Source organism: Gordionus sp. m RMFG-2023, chromosome 1, assembly GCF_954871325.1.
Source record: "Gordionus sp. m RMFG-2023 chromosome 1, tfGorSpeb1-WG-v2, whole genome shotgun sequence".
Classification (NCBI taxonomy): Eukaryota; Metazoa; Nematomorpha; class Gordioida; order Chordodea; family Parachordodidae; genus Gordionus; species Gordionus sp. m RMFG-2023.
In genome coordinates this window covers 17,172,895-17,189,268 of record NC_088775.1, presented here as the reverse complement: position 1 = coordinate 17,189,268, position 16,374 = coordinate 17,172,895, and the positions used below count along the sequence as shown (strand labels likewise).

Below are 16,374 nucleotides of genomic sequence, written 5' to 3'. Positions count from 1 at the left end.
GTGACTGACAGACGGTGTTTGCATTCAACGCTTTTTAAAAAATTATTCAACAATATTATAGCAAACTTCAGATCTTTTCAAATTTTTGTGTATTTAGCAACGAAGAAAAATGTAAAATTTTAGATTTCTCATTCAGGGTCAGAGATATGGGCGCTCAAAGCACAAAATTTTATTAAATGCATATTTATAAATATATTGCTTAATAATATATCTTTTATATTATATAAAAATTAAATCATGAAAAAAATATTAAGGGCAAATACAGGAAGTTAAAAACCGATGAGTATAATATGAAATGGCACCTTTTTTTTCTTTGATGGCACAAATATATTTTAAAAATTAGGCTTTATCACGTAAAGGGCCAAAAAAGACCCAACTTCACTCTTATAGAATATTATCAATGTCAAAAATTGATAAACTGCACTCGGACCGGCTCGGGGGGACAAGAATATCATTTTTTTTAAAGAATAAGACTTGACAAATGAGTAAGGATATAAAACAAATTAAATTATGTTTTATTTATTTTATTTTTACTAATACATCTAAAATCTCATATAACAAAATAAAAAATATTATATAATACTAAATTTTCATGACAAATTTGATAAATTTATAGGTGTTTATTATTATTTATTTGATATAAATAAAATAATATCTTAATAGCTTTCTTGTCATTAAGAAAAAAAAGATAATATTAATTATATATTTTACATGTATTAACAATTCTTTAATCAATTAATTTGTACTTTCTTCACATTATAAAATTTTCATTGTTTTTTAAGACAACTCTTTTCATAGCTAGTAAATCCAATGCATGACAAAAGCATATTTCATGACAATTGTTACTTTATCAATGTATAGTACCTTTTAATATTTTTTAAAACAAATTGTTTTAAACTTAAAAAAAATTAAATAAAAAAGTTAAAACTAAAAACCATAAATGATGCAACGAAAAAAAATAACTTAAAATACAATTTCAGCAATACCAGGGGCATGAAACGAAATATTCCTGAAACGTTACAGGAACGAAACTTAAAGAAAATCATAAAAGGAGGATTTCGGGAACGTTCCTGGAACATTTCGGGAACGTTTCGAAAACTTAATTTATAATAGAGTGTTTCTCAAATTCCTAAATATTCCTTTCTTCTCTGACTCCATTTTGATTTATAAACTTACAAATTATTTATCGTAATAAAAAATATTATTTTAAAAATTAAATTTAAAATAATTTCAACTTTTTTTGTTATAAAATTGATATCATATTATAATGTAAATTTCAATGGATAATCTTGTTTTAAGTTAGTGTTGAAGAGTGTTTTCCAAAGATCAAATTTTATTTAACACCATCGCATCCATATAAATGATAATCTTTAGAGAATGTTCTTTTATGGATACTTAGATAAGATCAATGAATAAAATTAGTATGTTAATAAAATAGAAATAAAAGTAGATATTTTTTCAGGAATGCGTTCCGGAACGTTCAGAAATATAGAACGTAACTTCTTTTTTTGGCAGGGAAGGAACAGAAAAAGCAAAAAATGCATTCGCTCAGGGTCCCTTATAAAAGTTTTAATCTAATGTAGAACCGTAGTAATACAAATAACAAAATAAACTTGCGTGAGTGGATTGTACGTAAAGTCAAGGCGATAAGATGATCTCTTAATAATATTTTCGGCAGAATCAAATTGAACTAATTTAGGTTTGCGCGGAATTCCCATCAAGGTTACGTTCGATATGAGCAAAGATGACTCTTCGTTGGGCACAGGGAGATAATCAAATTTCAATATCCAGGATCGAAGGGTTTGATTACGTGCCTTGAAGTGTAGCATGTCGTAAGGACCCAAGGAAGACGGAGAAACGGTATGATCTAAAGATAATTTTGATATTGGATTTAATATTTTTAAATCTCCAATTCTTAAAAATCTTAGCTGGAAAAAAATACAAATCCTGTTTTAAAAATGTTTCTTTATAAAATCCGAACCTGTGCGTTTTAATGGCAAAATTTTCAAAAACCAGGTCTCGACGTGTTTAAAATTTAAAAATACTCGGGCTAAGTCAGGTACAAGCTTTTTCTAAAGAAAAAATCCCCCAAAATATTCTTCTTATTGATAAAATTTTTTTTAAAACAATTATGTTATACTTTAAAATGTTGCCTGGAAAAGTTTAAAATGATTATACTTTAAGTTTTACTATTCTATTGGTCGTGATAAATGTTGAGTTATTTTTTAAATTTATTATATTAAAATTACATGGATTAACTGAAATATTGTAATTACCTTATTATATGCACATTTCCGGTAACCAAAGTTTGAGATGCTCTTTGATAAACTCGGAAAATTTTTTTGAGAATACTCAAACATCATTTCTGATCAAATTTTACTTAAAATTCAAATCCTTTATAAGTAAATCTTTTGATCTTCTTTAAAAAATTATTATAAATTTTATGTTTTTTTTCAAACTCTACCGATAATATATATATAATTTTGATATCATCTTTTTGGTGTCAAAAAGAAAATTCATTTATAATCTTACCTAAAGTTTCACCGTCATCGATATACAAGACGCCCTCGGCTTCTCCTAATTTATTGAGCGCTATCAGAAGCCAATATGGGTTTTTTAAACTATTAATACAAAAGATAATATATAAATTGTTGTAAATAGCGAATATTTTATTTCTTTTTTTTGGAAAACAAATCAAATTTTTTTTAAAATAATAGACTCTATAGTCAGGGATGCGAACCCGGGAAAAATTTTAGCCGGGTTAGGTTCGGATTCGATTCAAGGTTGAAAAAAAATAAGTGGGTCCAGTTCGGGTACGGTTCAGATGTATATTTTTGAATCCGGGATTGATTCCTGGTTCGGCTCGGGTTTACGAATTTTGATTTAATAAAAAAAATCTATATTTAGTGGGTGATTCTCTGTATCTAAGGAGGTTGGCGTTCCCACTCAATCTGGTGAAATGTGAAAGTTGTTGAGTGCGTTTACTACTATACCTGTGGAGGTGTGGGTTCTTCCTAACGTCGAAATTCTCTAGGTGACCTAATAATGCCAACGCGTCATTTATTTTATTAAATATTTTCGCAAGATGGGGTATTTACAATAAATAAAGAGAGAACTTAACCTTATAAAAAAACTGGTATTTTAATTTTTTTTTAAAAATTGTGGGAAATATTTTTCCAAGACAGGCCAAAATTTTGCTAATTCTTTTTAAGCTCCGGTCCAGACAACTTCCAAATCTTATTTGGAAAAAAAAACCTTTTATAAGTAAATATTTTGTGACACATAATTAAACCACAAATTTCAATTTTATAATTTTCAAAAAATTTTTGCTCAAAATTTTAGGCAAATATAATTTAAAATATTCTAAGATTTTTTTCCGAACTCTAAAAAAAAATCATTTTACGATTTTCACATGTGAGCCGAGCCGACCTTTAATACTATATATTTTCAGCTGCGAAAAATAAAAATTCAATCATAATTTTCTATTGTTTTAATAGGATTTATGCATTGTCGTTAGAAGAGGGCACAATTGGGAGCACTAATTTATTCAAAGACAAATTTATAGTTGCTAAAAACATTTATTAGGTTTAGGAACTGACATAATAATACTTATCTAGACTAACGATTCTTTTATTAAAATAAGGAACCCGGAACGAAGGAATTTTGCTTTCATTTTCCGTTCTAGCCAAAGTTCCATTCTTTGGAATGATCTGTTGGGCAGGTCCTCCGGAAAAAAGTCTAGATACAGATTCTTTATAAAAAAATGAATCTTAGATACAGATACTAGTATCTTTTTCAAAATATCAAGAAGATACAAGATAAAGATACTTGTATCTTTTACTAAACTAGAGTATCTTAAATACAAGATACTTTTTATTATCATTACCAATTAAATTAGAATAGTTTATAAAATACAGTTTTTTTTATTTATTTGTGAAGAACATAACATACTCATATAATAAGAATAAATGTTTACAATAATTAATAAAATATTTATTGATGAATTAATTATAATAACCAGAGATTTTAATATTAGCTTTTGCCCATTAATAGCATAAACAGGAAAGTGAGAGTAGTATATTTAATGTGAGTTGAAAATTTGCAAAATAAAAAAAAATTAAATCAAATCATTATTTTTTAAAATAATTAATTTTTCAAATAATTTATCATTGAGCCTTTGCCTTTTTGACGTATTTAGCATTGTGCCAAAACTAAATAACCTCTCAACAGGAGCTGATGAAGGTATGGCAGTATTATATTTAAAAAAAAATTCCTTAATTAAAGGATAAAAATTTAGCATTTCTAGTGTTTGGTCTTTAATATAATATAAAACCTCGGTCTCAATGTTGTTTGTATTGTTGAACTCAACAACATTTGCTTCACCAAAAAAATATAATCATCATTTTCTTTATTAGATACTAAATCTACTGGTGAGATAGCAGGAGCTTGATTGTACACTATAGATGCCAGATTTAAGGCTTCATTTAATAATATATTTTGAAAATATTTTTTTTTATTATCAGATTCAATCCATAGGTTCTTAAAAAATGGATGTGATAATGATGCCAAAAAGGCCTCATTATATTCATCATCATAAGAAAAAAAATTTCCAAATCTTTTGCCCATGGCATTTTGGACAGCTTTTAATAGAGGTAGACAATATTGTAAACTTGAATGTTCAAGTTTACCTAATTCCCTTTTTACTACAAATAGTATGGGCACTAATTACCCATAAAATGTACTACTTTGCCTTTGTAGTTTGTCTAATGCAATTGCTATAGGGCCTAAAACTTTACAATATTCCTCCATATAAACAATATTCATTTCTTTATTAGGACAATCAATTGTTTCAAATAATAATTTTAAATCGTATTTATATTTTAATAATGAAGTCATACTATCATATAAACTGTTCCATCTCGTCATGCATGGAACCTTTAGCTGAATACCACCTGTTATCTCCCTTATGTTTTCAAGATTTGGGCCTTCCACATGCATTCCATAATTTTGTGCATTTCCCCATTAGTCTATAATGAATCTTTTCAAGATTCTTCGAGCTTGATATTGATGAAATAATATCTTTAGTTGCAATTAAGGACAAAGTGTGGCAGGCACATCTGATGTGCCTGGGTAATATTATTTAGTTTATATCATCTAAAGATAAAGATTTTAAAAAAATTCTAAAAAAAATCTGTACTAACCATCATTGATTTCATTAAACTCTAATAAATCATCCTCATCCTCAAAATCGTTGTCAATAGCATTTAATTTCACACCATATTCACTAAATGACTTTACAAAATTGGATGCATTATCTGTGACAGTAGCAATTAGTTTATTTCTCATACTCTCTATAGACTTCTTCCAATAACTCGGCAATTTTATCAAATGAATGTGTGCCAGGCATTCTTCAACATGCCAAGGATCTTGATTGCCATTCAATGGTTTCTCTTGTTATCTTTGAAATAATTTATAAAAAAAATTAAAATACGATATAAATACCCAGTGAGCTGTTATTCCCATAAAACTATGGGTTTTTGTAGACCACAAATCTGCCGTGGTACAAATATATGATTGGGCCTTTAAAATATTTTTTAAAGTATCCATGATTTTCAAAAATTTCCTCTATTCTTCTCTGCAAAGACCTCCTTTAAAATATTTTAAATGATCCAATATTACTAAGAATATCATATCAATATTAATCTATATAAAATAATCTAACCTTTCATCATTGTAACAAATTTAGGCTGTTCAACTAGGCACATTATTCATTAATTTTTCCGACGATACCTCTTACATATTTATTTACGTAAATACTAATTATTATAACGTTTTTACTTCATTGTTATTTTTCTTGTGTTTGTATCAAAATTTTATTGGTTCGATCTCCACGTATACCTAATACTACTATTGGGAATAGGCCTCCGCCACCGTTGGATTTAATCACCACCCAGGCGCAAGGCCAGAGACAATTGGAAGGCTCTTTCTTCGAACTTACGCCTAACAATTCGGTCGAAGTCTCTCCTCCGGATCCCAATTCTCAGGCGCTTATCTCCGCGATGCAAGCAATTTCAGCTCAAATGGCAGCATTATCAACGCGGATGGATAACCAGGAACAAATCACCTCTAGATCTCGTTCCCCACGACACACGTCAACGCCGAGAACAGCCAACGTGGCAACAACAAGTGGATCATCCCAGCCCCCGGTCGTAATACCGCCGCCACTCGAGCCACCCCAAACCCCCGCCGAAGCACACGATAGACTGACGAAAGTCTGGGCAGGGTTGCAGCAAGATCTTTTGGAACCCAACTGCAAAGCTAAGATCAGGGATCGCCATGAGATCAAGCATATTGTGGAAATGGTAAAAATTCTTTCTCCCGAATCTGACATCCGGGCGCTCAAGATTATGACGAAAAGAATCCGAGTCCTAGCCCTAGCTATCCATTGGAACTGGCAAACGTCAAGGAACAACGATGCGTCATATCAGGAGAAGTTCCTTTGCGGCGAGAGACCCCCAGCCGAGAAAAGGGCCGCTACGGCCCTTCAACCTCGACTTACAGAGCCGGCCAGGAAGGAGGCGTCCACCTCCAGGGGCAAGAAGAGGAAGTGACAGCTTCAACGTCGCTCCCGCAACTAATCTTTCTCCTTCTCCTAATCTACCACTTTCACTATTACCTCTTTCTTCTTCTCCCTCTACTAACCCGCCGGTACCGGCAGAGGTTACCGGCCCGAGCAACGGCCCTCCGGCTCGAAGGACGAGAACACTGCAGTTCCCCAATTGGTTAGCCACCGTAAACAAACTCCTAAAGGATCTGAGGCATCAGATGTTCTCGCCGGATGACGCTTGGGGAGAGCGACGTGCCCGATCACACAATCGATAACGATCACACCTCTGCGCACCAAATACCCCCGGCTAACCCCCCTTCCGAATCAGACGTCCCATCGTTTCTTTAGAAGACTCTGGAATCCACGAATGGTGGAGACATTCTCCCCCATCGGAATCCTTTTTCTCCAGCGACAACTTGGAAGAAGCGAGGTCCATCGTCTCCGCACTTCAAGATTCGATCTATAGTGAAGACGATGCTGGTATGCCCCAAGGGGGTCCTTCAACAGCCCCGAACATTCCCGGTATCCTCAACGGTATCGTGAGCAATGGGCCTAGAAGCACCTTCACCGACGAACAACTCGCGCAACACCCGAGCCTCAACATCAGCACAGCCCGATTAACAACCGGCCCCTCGATGTCACCATTCACCACAAGGGTAGCCTGTGGAGGCTTCCGCTTGCGCTTAGACCACACGAAAATCAACAATAATAATAACCACTTCTTCGTACACCCTCATCGCACGGGCTTGCATAACAAATATCATGACATCGTGAATCAGCTGTTATTAGCCGACGTCATTGAAATAGGAGACGAAAACCAGATATGCTCCCCTCTCTTAGTCATCCCTAAGAGCAACGGAGCCCCCAGGGTTATCAGTGATTTTTCAGAAGTATCTAAAAACTTTCTTCACTATCCCTTCCGTCTCAAATCCATCCCTCTGATGTCGCAAAAACTCAATGAGGCATCCTTTGCCTTCAAAATAGACATTAGATCTGCTTTCTTCTCGATACCCCTTTCAATTGGGGTGAGAAAGTTCTTTGGATTTAACTTCAATGGCGCCAATTACAGATACAAAGTCCTTCCAATGGGCGCCTCCTTCAGCCCTTATTGCCTACAATCGATCATCCTCGACGCCTGTGCAAAGACGGTCAAAAAGGCAAATTACAATGTCTATCTTGATGACATCTTAATCTAAGGGGCAAACGAAGCAGATGTTAAATGGACAACCATGTCCTTACGACATACTCTAGAGGAATGGGGACTCCAAATAGCAGAGGAAAAGTCGGTCCTCGACCCCTCCCCTACCATTACATATCTCGGAGTCCCGATCGACCTCAATAATAAAACCGTTTCTGCAGATACCATAACCCGTAGAAGGCTCAAGAAATGCCTAGACGTATTCAGAAACCATACCTACCAGCACCTTCAAATCGGCCGTGAGCTTGCAGCAAGAGTCCTAGGCGTAGTAAACCATTACGCTTACACCATTACCGGGATGTATAGGCTATTCTCATCATATTACATCACTATGATCGACGGCCCTATGACACCCGCAGTGGACTCATATCTAGCTTTCAAAAAAGCTGAGCTGATAATCGACGCCCTTGCAACACCTCTATCACTACATTACTATGCAAATTCACCGGTCTATGTCGATGCCTCTAACTCTCATATCGGAATAAACTTTTGGGAAATTGACAACCTCTCAGTTGCATATATCGAGGCCTACCTCCTTTTCAACGTACCTACCCATGCTATCAGCCACATCAACGCCAAGGAAATTTTAGAGGTAGGAATGGGAGCAATCATGGCGATACATCGCAATAACGAGCACCCGATGATTTTCACTGACTCTTCAGTTGCATACTATACCTTCAGAAAAGGTGGATCAGGATCCCCATAGCTGGAGATAATAATAACACAAATAATATGCAAATTGGGACTAGCCAACTTCGCGGCTATAAGCCAAAACATTCAATGGATCCCCACGGATCAAAACCCTGCCGATCTACCATCACGAACATGGATGTCAGACAGGCAACACCTTGGTCTCTTCGAAGGACCTATTCTTGAAGCCGACATTATCCTTCAAAACGAGGAAGACTCCTTATTCGGTACTCAATCAGCGCCCGAAACCCCCTCGTTAATATCCGGCCTTCCCCGGTCCTTCTATCCCAGAATCCAATCAATCAACTACTTCTTATCAGGGGGAACAACTATCAATTCGATCCGAAGACCTCAATCTAGGATGAAACTATTGATCAAAAACATATGAATAACAATTTAAAACCTAAGAACGATTCCTCTTACATATTTATTTACATAAATACTAATTATTATAACGTTTTTACTTCATTGCTATTTTTCTTGTGTTTGTATCAAAATTTTTGATCAATAAAAGCCTTTGGGGTATAAAAGCCATAAAGGCCAATATACCCGGTTATATTCCTATGTTTCGCCCGAAAGGGCAAAAACATGTAAAGGAAATAACTGCGAGATGTAAACCCTTGACAATAAATTCACATATCAATTTATCAATTTTATTTTGGGTATTAGGTTGGTTTTATTTTATTATTTGTAATTGTATTAAATGATTCTGATATATTAGGTTGAATCATTTTTTTATGGTATTAGAATTTGAAGGTTTTTTTCTGTGCTGTTTTAAATATAGCTTATATTCAGAGAATATGGCTAAATGACATCTCTAATAAAAAAAAATATTAGTTCTATTTTATTCATTTATCTTTAATAAGTATTTATCACTTGTTTATGATATTTATGTATTTTTTAAATTAGTTTCATTATATGATTTATTAATTCTGTCTGTGCTTGTAATATCATATTTACTTATTTTATCATCTTATAAATATCATTCAAATCCCTTTCAATTTTTTTTTATATATTTCATGCAAAATCATTATAAAAAAAATATGAAAATAATGTACAACATTATATTATTTAATTATTAAATACATAACATTCTATTATGCATTCTAAATTGATTAAATTTAGTAAATAAATACTGTAATGTAATTTCTTTTATTTAGAGCCTTTTAAAATTATCTAATGTTATATTATATCAATTGTAGCTTAAATATTTCCTCTGATAAGAGAACTTGTTAAAATAATAAAAAAATATATATCCAAAATGATTTTAATTTGATAATCAACCATCTTCTATAAAAATTTTTAAAATAACCATTATCTAAGAGGGACTTAAGTATGTTAATTAATAAAATAAAAATGTATAAATATAATATAATACCTTAAGATGTTTAATAAAATTTGTAGATGAGTTTGTTGATCCTTTAATAACTTTTTTATTTGTACAAGTTTGACATTCCGCTTGTATGTTGCCCTTTTTCACATATATTATCTTATAAAATTTTCCATCTAGGATTTTAAGATTCAGATTTGATTCAGGAGAACCTATCTCCATAATTTCATCTTCACTACTTTCTTCACTACGAATATTAATCATTCTGCAAATCAAAAAATATTATATATAAAATATATCCTTTACTTATTTAGTTTTGGTGTTGTTATTTTTAATCTATCAAACTTTGTGACCTGTAAAATTTCCAACTAATTTTGGTAATCAATATATTTAAAATATAGCAGGAAAAAAATAAAGAAAATAATAGATTCCACGAAGAATATAAAGTTACATTGTGTAATATGTAAATGTTTTATTTAAACATGAATATTAAAAAGAATCTGTATCTGTATCTTTGTCAAGAAAATGGAAAAGATACAAGATTCTTTTCAAAATAAAGGATCTTAGATACAGATACAAGATTCTTTTCAAAATAAAGGATCTTAGATACAGATACTAGTATCTTATTAAAAAGGTCAAAAAGATACTGAGTACAAGATATAAAAGGATCTTGTATCTTAGATACAAGTATTCGCGGTACTGCCCAACTCTGCTTGCAACCTTTTAATATTTTTAATAAGATAATTGTATCTACAACTTCATTTTATTTTTTTATAGAGAGGCTGCATCTGTATTAGATTCCTTATTTTATTTTAAGGATCAGCTCAACTCAAAAGACTTAGCGCCATCGGCCCTTCGAGAAGGTGTTGTAGAAGAAAGAGTAATTAAAATTTTGATGTTTTTATACATGCATACATTTACAACAGTAAAAACTCCAATAGGAAAGAGACAAATTATTTTGATTCAACCTGACCCGAAGGAAGAAAAGCTTTTTCTTTGACCCAGAGAATACATATATTTATTGTAAGTATTTTGCAGTTCAAAGAATACAGTATACCCTAGTATTTTTCACAAATCTTAGTGTATATATATATATATATATATATTTACTCTCAACTTCGGAATCGGTGCCTGAAACCTAAAATTCATTCTGGTTCCTTTTAATTTTAAGGTATGGTTCCAAATGTTAAAGCCAATATAATACATTGTAATAGGTTTTTACCTAAACAAACCTACCTCAAATGAGTGTTAAGAGCTGGTTCCTGCAGAGGCATAATACATCCCGCTTTTACGTGCAAATTGATCTTTGTCAGCGGGGCATCTAAAACCATGTAATTTTTTTCTAAAAATTTCGTACCTCCGAAACGTAAATTATTCGCGTTTGTTCCATTATAGAAATCGTACCAATTACCGAAACCTCCAGGGAAATAGGCTTTAACGGCAAATGTGTTCTTTTTCGATATATGTGGGCATTTCATTTTATAAATTATTTTACCATTACTAGAATTTATTAACAATTTTTTCCTAGCAATTATCTAACAGGATTTTGATCGATCTCTTAAAATGTGGGTGTTTTTTTCGCTCTTTATTTATTTAAAGCATATTATACATATATAATAAATCGAAAAAGTTAAAGCATACTCTATCTAAAACAGGGGTTATCATCAAACAAGAACCCCACAAAAATTGTTTGTCATTGGAATACGTATTTACGTCAATAGGAAATCTTTTTTTTTCAATTATTTTTTAACATATATTGATCTTAAAAACTTACATACGGGTTTCTTAAATTAATCTGGGAATTCAAATAAGAAAAATCAGGGCTTGGTTCTGTGCCGAAGCTGGTTATCAATATTTAAAATTATATTTTATAAATTTAAAATACTTTATAAGGGTAGAATAAATTACTATTTTACATTATCATTATGTAATACGGAAATAGAAGAGCCCAGAATGATATTTTTTTCGGGACAAGCAAATGTATGCAGAGCTTGGTTCGTAGGCCGGGCCATTTTTTTAAAAGATTCTAACTGACCGGGAAACTTGTAGAAAAATAACAGGTCGAAACGGGTCGAGGTTTACAGATCTTTAATTGCATGCAATATCTAAACATAGTAAAATGATCGAACCTATTATTTTTTTTACTTATCTAAAAACAAAATATTAATCCTTATTCTTATTTAAGTTTATGATAAAAAATTTGATCTTGAATAGAATAAAAATTTATTCTAAATATTTTTAAATTCTGTCTATTTTTTTTTATCTTGTCAATAATTATTCTTCCTGAAAAAGCAACATTTATTTTTAAAAAAAATTAAATATTTTAGGCTGATTCAAAATGAAGATTTTTGAAAAATAAATAATTTTCCAAAAGAATGAAGATAAATATCGCCTGTCTCTGTTTAGCAATTGCCAAACATTGACTAAATTTTATTGAATTTTTATAAGGATTCCATTTATACCAATTCTAGGGCCCGTTTCCTATTTGTAATATATATCATACCCCGTAGCAAAAGTGAAAAAAAAGGTACCCAAAAATGGGTTGCGTCGAGAATCGACCTCCTTAAATATGATAACTTAGCTTCTTATCCCTGATTCATAATCAGCGCGAATTTGCGGCGAATTATAAAAAATGCATTTTGTATTCTCCTTCGCGATTCGCACTAACTGTGAATTAGGGGATTACGCATTATACAACCACGAGGCTTTAAAATATCCATAAAATAATTGGGTATTTATTTTAAAAATATCATTCAAATCATATAAGTTATCACACGGGATTTAATATTATATTAAAATATATCATTTTAAAAAAATCTAGTACTCGATATTTAAGCATTCATTTTAAAACGTGAAAAATCATGAAAAATCTGATCAATACTTTCTAAAAAAAGCTCACTCAAAAAATAAGGCCCGAATGACGGTATCGCCTCGGCTATTGGCCAAGTAGAAGAGGGTGTAAAGATAGGGCAACATAGAATAGCGAATTTTAAAGATGGTTCTAGTAGAACTGACTAAATCGGGAAAAGAATTGAGGAAAGCGGCAGGGTCTTGATCGTAAGAGTCATCAGTATTGTGATTCCGACTGAAGGGGTAAAAAGCTCCCAGCTGATGCCATCGAGTGCAAAGCTCGCTTGTTGTGTTCCCGTTAAAACCGCAAATGTCCGATCCTCGAAGTTATTGATGATTAAAAAAAAAATATTTAGTTGATATGTAATTATTTTCTAATCGTATCTTTTTATTTAAAATTATTTATAAAAATAGCATGTAAATAATTTTTATATATTAAACAAAAAAATACAAATAAAATTTTTTAGATATAACTATGGTTACCCTTTTGGAACACAATTGTTAAATCCATAATTTTTATACAACTTTTTAAATTTTATTTGTGAGTTCTATCTCATCGCTAAGATTAAAATTGAGGATCTATGATAGAAGGAATCTATTTCCGGTCAAATATCTTTCAAATCTATAATGGAGATATCAGTGATAGAAGGAATACATCTCCGGTCAAATAGAATTTCTCATATCTAAAATGCGGAAATAAGTTATAAAAAGAAAACATTTCCGGTCAAATCAAATTTTTCAAATCCAAAAATTGCCCTCAGCCACATGATTTGAGATTTAGAATCCGCATGGATATTATTATTCTTTTAAATCGATGGTAAATAAAATATATTAAATCCCGATATCGAACAATTAGCGTCCATTAATTGATTTTATAAACAATTGTTTTTTATTTACTTCCCCCTTTTTCCTGATAGTGTAAAGTATTCATTAAATATTATATAAAATAAACCGGTCATTGGGATTCCGTAAAGATTGTAATTGATCATGGAGGGTATGGTTAGCGCCATATCTTGATACGTAGACCACACGTCGCCAGACCAATGTCCGGCGTATTGACCTAAACCAAGGTAATTAGATCTAGTAATTATGAACGGCCTTTTGCCTACATTCAAGCGTTGCATTATGGCCCTGCGTGAGAAGATAATATATTAAACATATATGAGGGTCTATTCTTATGGTATTCATAAATGTTATCAATATTTTAAGAATATATTTAAATGAATAAATGATATCTAATTTATTAAAACTCGTGGGTAATTTTTGATTGTTGAAGACCGTATAAACTGTGCAGATTGTAATGGGTTGATATATTGTGGCGAGAATCCATACAAATGGTACGGTAATTCAAATTTCGTCCGTTTACGCCTTTTCAAGTTTATAAAAAAAAATTATAACTTATGAATAAAAATTATGATTTAAATGTATGATAACGCGGTTATTATTAATCTAGGAATTTTTTTCTGTTAAAAAAACAAATGAAAAAATCAACCTTTGTTTTTTGTTCGACTTTTAATGTTAGTATGCGATTTAATGTGTATATTTTGATCAATTTCCTAAAAATCAGTATCACTTACTGACTGACAACTGAAAATGTCTGGGTATTGTGTTAAGCATTATTTTTTCTGTTTTTTAAAATATTTTTCAGTTTTGCTTTTTTTTACATTACCCATTTATTTCCCAAAAAATTAGTTAAAAGAAATAGAAATAATTAATGTTGTTAAAGGACTTGATTTAGGCAGATTTTCAAAAATGGCTAATTCAGCATTTATTTCCCAAAAAATAATTAAGCAAGATTGAATTGCTCATAGATGGCACAATGGTTTGGACATCTATTTGCACAAAATCTCGGTGCTTGGGCAGTATTTATCTAGCTAAAATATTGAGTAAGCCGGTTTTAAAAATCCGCTCAAATCAAGCCGTTTAAAAACACTAGAAATAATATTCATATCCAACACCCAACTTTGGAAAATAATTTTATAGGAAAGAGAGAAAAAACATTTGAGTTTCTTTATTTCCATAAGAACTGGGGATGAGGGTTTAATGATTGATCCTATATCGATTTCAACCTAATTTTAGAACCTCAAACCAAGATTATATTCTGAATTATATATATTATTACCCTTAAGCCATCGAAATAAGAACCCCACCCCCTTTTATCTTTCTTTTTTTTTATATAAAAATAAACTCATCGGATAGGGTGGATAGTTGAGTAAATTTTTAGAATCGCAGCCAACAATTGATCCATCCACAAAATTAGCCGGTTCGTTCATATCCAACCATACCCCGTCTAATACGATTTCATCCTGCGTTTCGAACCTTTCAAATTGGTCGCCCCAGTATTTCAACACGGAAGGGTTAAAGAAATCGGGCCACACAGTAAGGCCGGGCCACACCCTACCCACGAAAAGTTTGTTATAAGCGTTTTTTATGAAAATGTCGGAAGAAACCCCCTGGGTAAATGGCAAGTATCCGGAATCATCAAGAACCGACTGAGAGGGTGAAGGGGAATACATTATAGCAGCGTCCTGCGTAAATAATTCATTTAAATTTTACATTATATGATATTTTATACATTGATAAACCTTTTCGATATAAAAAAATGATCTTAAAAGAAAATCACTCATCAACACATGAGCCAATTGAAGCCTAGGCAATATGTCATAACAATGTTACCGGATTTGAATCAAAAATATTAACAAGTGGTTTGTGAATTGTGATTATGATAAGAGGGAAGACAATCTGTCTGCTAAATATTGACTTTATTGATGGGCAACAACAATCACTTCTTTTTCAGTGACACAATCCTTCTGTTCGATTGATGACTACACTTGACAAAACAAAGAATTGACTTATTATTAGATATAATATAAGATGTTTATATGATTACAAACAATATACTGTATAAAGTTAAAACACGCGATTATACGCTTTAACTCTCATGGGCTTAATAAATAGCGTTTATGTAATTACGCCAGAATGAGTTATATGAATTGTTTATATATATTTTTTTACTTAAATTTTAAATAAAATGAGTATTTTTTTACGATAATTGAAATGTATCTCATGCCGAGAGATCGCAAGTATTTTATGTAATCGGGCAAAAGTCGAAAACGTTTTTTATCGTAAGTGAAATCTTTACTGGCTTCCATAGCGTCTATATCGCTCCAATGCACGTCCTTTAAGTTTAAATCAATTTTATAAGAAAGAAAAGTCGATGTATAAGGTAAATAAAATTAACAAGATAGTAAAGCTGTTCGATATATAAGATGGGAATTAAATCGGCAGCGATATTGGTCATTTCCGAGAAATAACGGATCGGTCCGATATCATTAGAAACCCGATATGATTCAATTTATTAAAATAATATAATAATCGCATAATAAGCTATGTATTCCCTAGCATATCCTTATTTTTTAAATATAAATATTTTTTTTTAATAACAATCATCAGATTTAAAAAAAATAAGGATATGTAAGAATTTGATTTTATATATTTTGTTGTGATCATGAGAGGATTTTTCGGATAATTTTTCTACGATTAATAGCCTTTCCTGACATTTTTACACCTGACGAGGAATTCGTTAATTATATTTTACCCCTGATCACAACCTCCATTATCAGTCCCAAGATGGTGCCGCTCCCCAGCCACTTTGAGGCAAGAGGTTGGATTTTGAAGGAATATAATAAAATATTCATA

At 31.7% G+C, this 16,374-nt stretch overlaps 1 protein-coding gene across 3 annotated transcripts in view; it reads right to left on the bottom strand.

Moving 5' to 3' along the window:
• Nucleotides 1–734: 734 nt before the first annotated feature.
• LOC135931497 (lysosomal alpha-glucosidase-like) overlaps nucleotides 735–16,374 on the bottom strand; it is a 36,110-nt gene continuing 20,470 nt past the window's right edge. Inside the window, exons 5-14 of one of the 3 annotated variants that reach the window (XM_065468655.1) lie at nucleotides 15,723–15,854; nucleotides 14,864–15,203; nucleotides 13,926–14,043; nucleotides 13,628–13,806; nucleotides 12,725–12,995; nucleotides 11,467–11,551; nucleotides 11,062–11,276; nucleotides 2,533–2,621; nucleotides 1,614–1,867; nucleotides 735–864 (exon numbers count right to left, since the gene is read on the bottom strand). In XM_065468655.1, coding sequence (XP_065324727.1) covers nucleotides 799–864; nucleotides 1,614–1,867; nucleotides 2,533–2,621; nucleotides 11,062–11,276; nucleotides 11,467–11,551; nucleotides 12,725–12,995; nucleotides 13,628–13,806; nucleotides 13,926–14,043; nucleotides 14,864–15,203; nucleotides 15,723–15,854 — 1,749 coding nt within the window. In that variant the 3' untranslated portion in view covers nucleotides 735–798. Of the gene's footprint in view, nucleotides 865–1,613; nucleotides 1,868–2,532; nucleotides 2,622–11,047; nucleotides 11,277–11,466; nucleotides 11,552–12,724; nucleotides 12,996–13,627; nucleotides 13,807–13,925; nucleotides 14,044–14,863; nucleotides 15,204–15,722; nucleotides 15,855–16,374 lie in introns of those variants that run through there. The other 2 variants (XR_010573055.1, XM_065468656.1) reach the window with 2 other exon arrangements.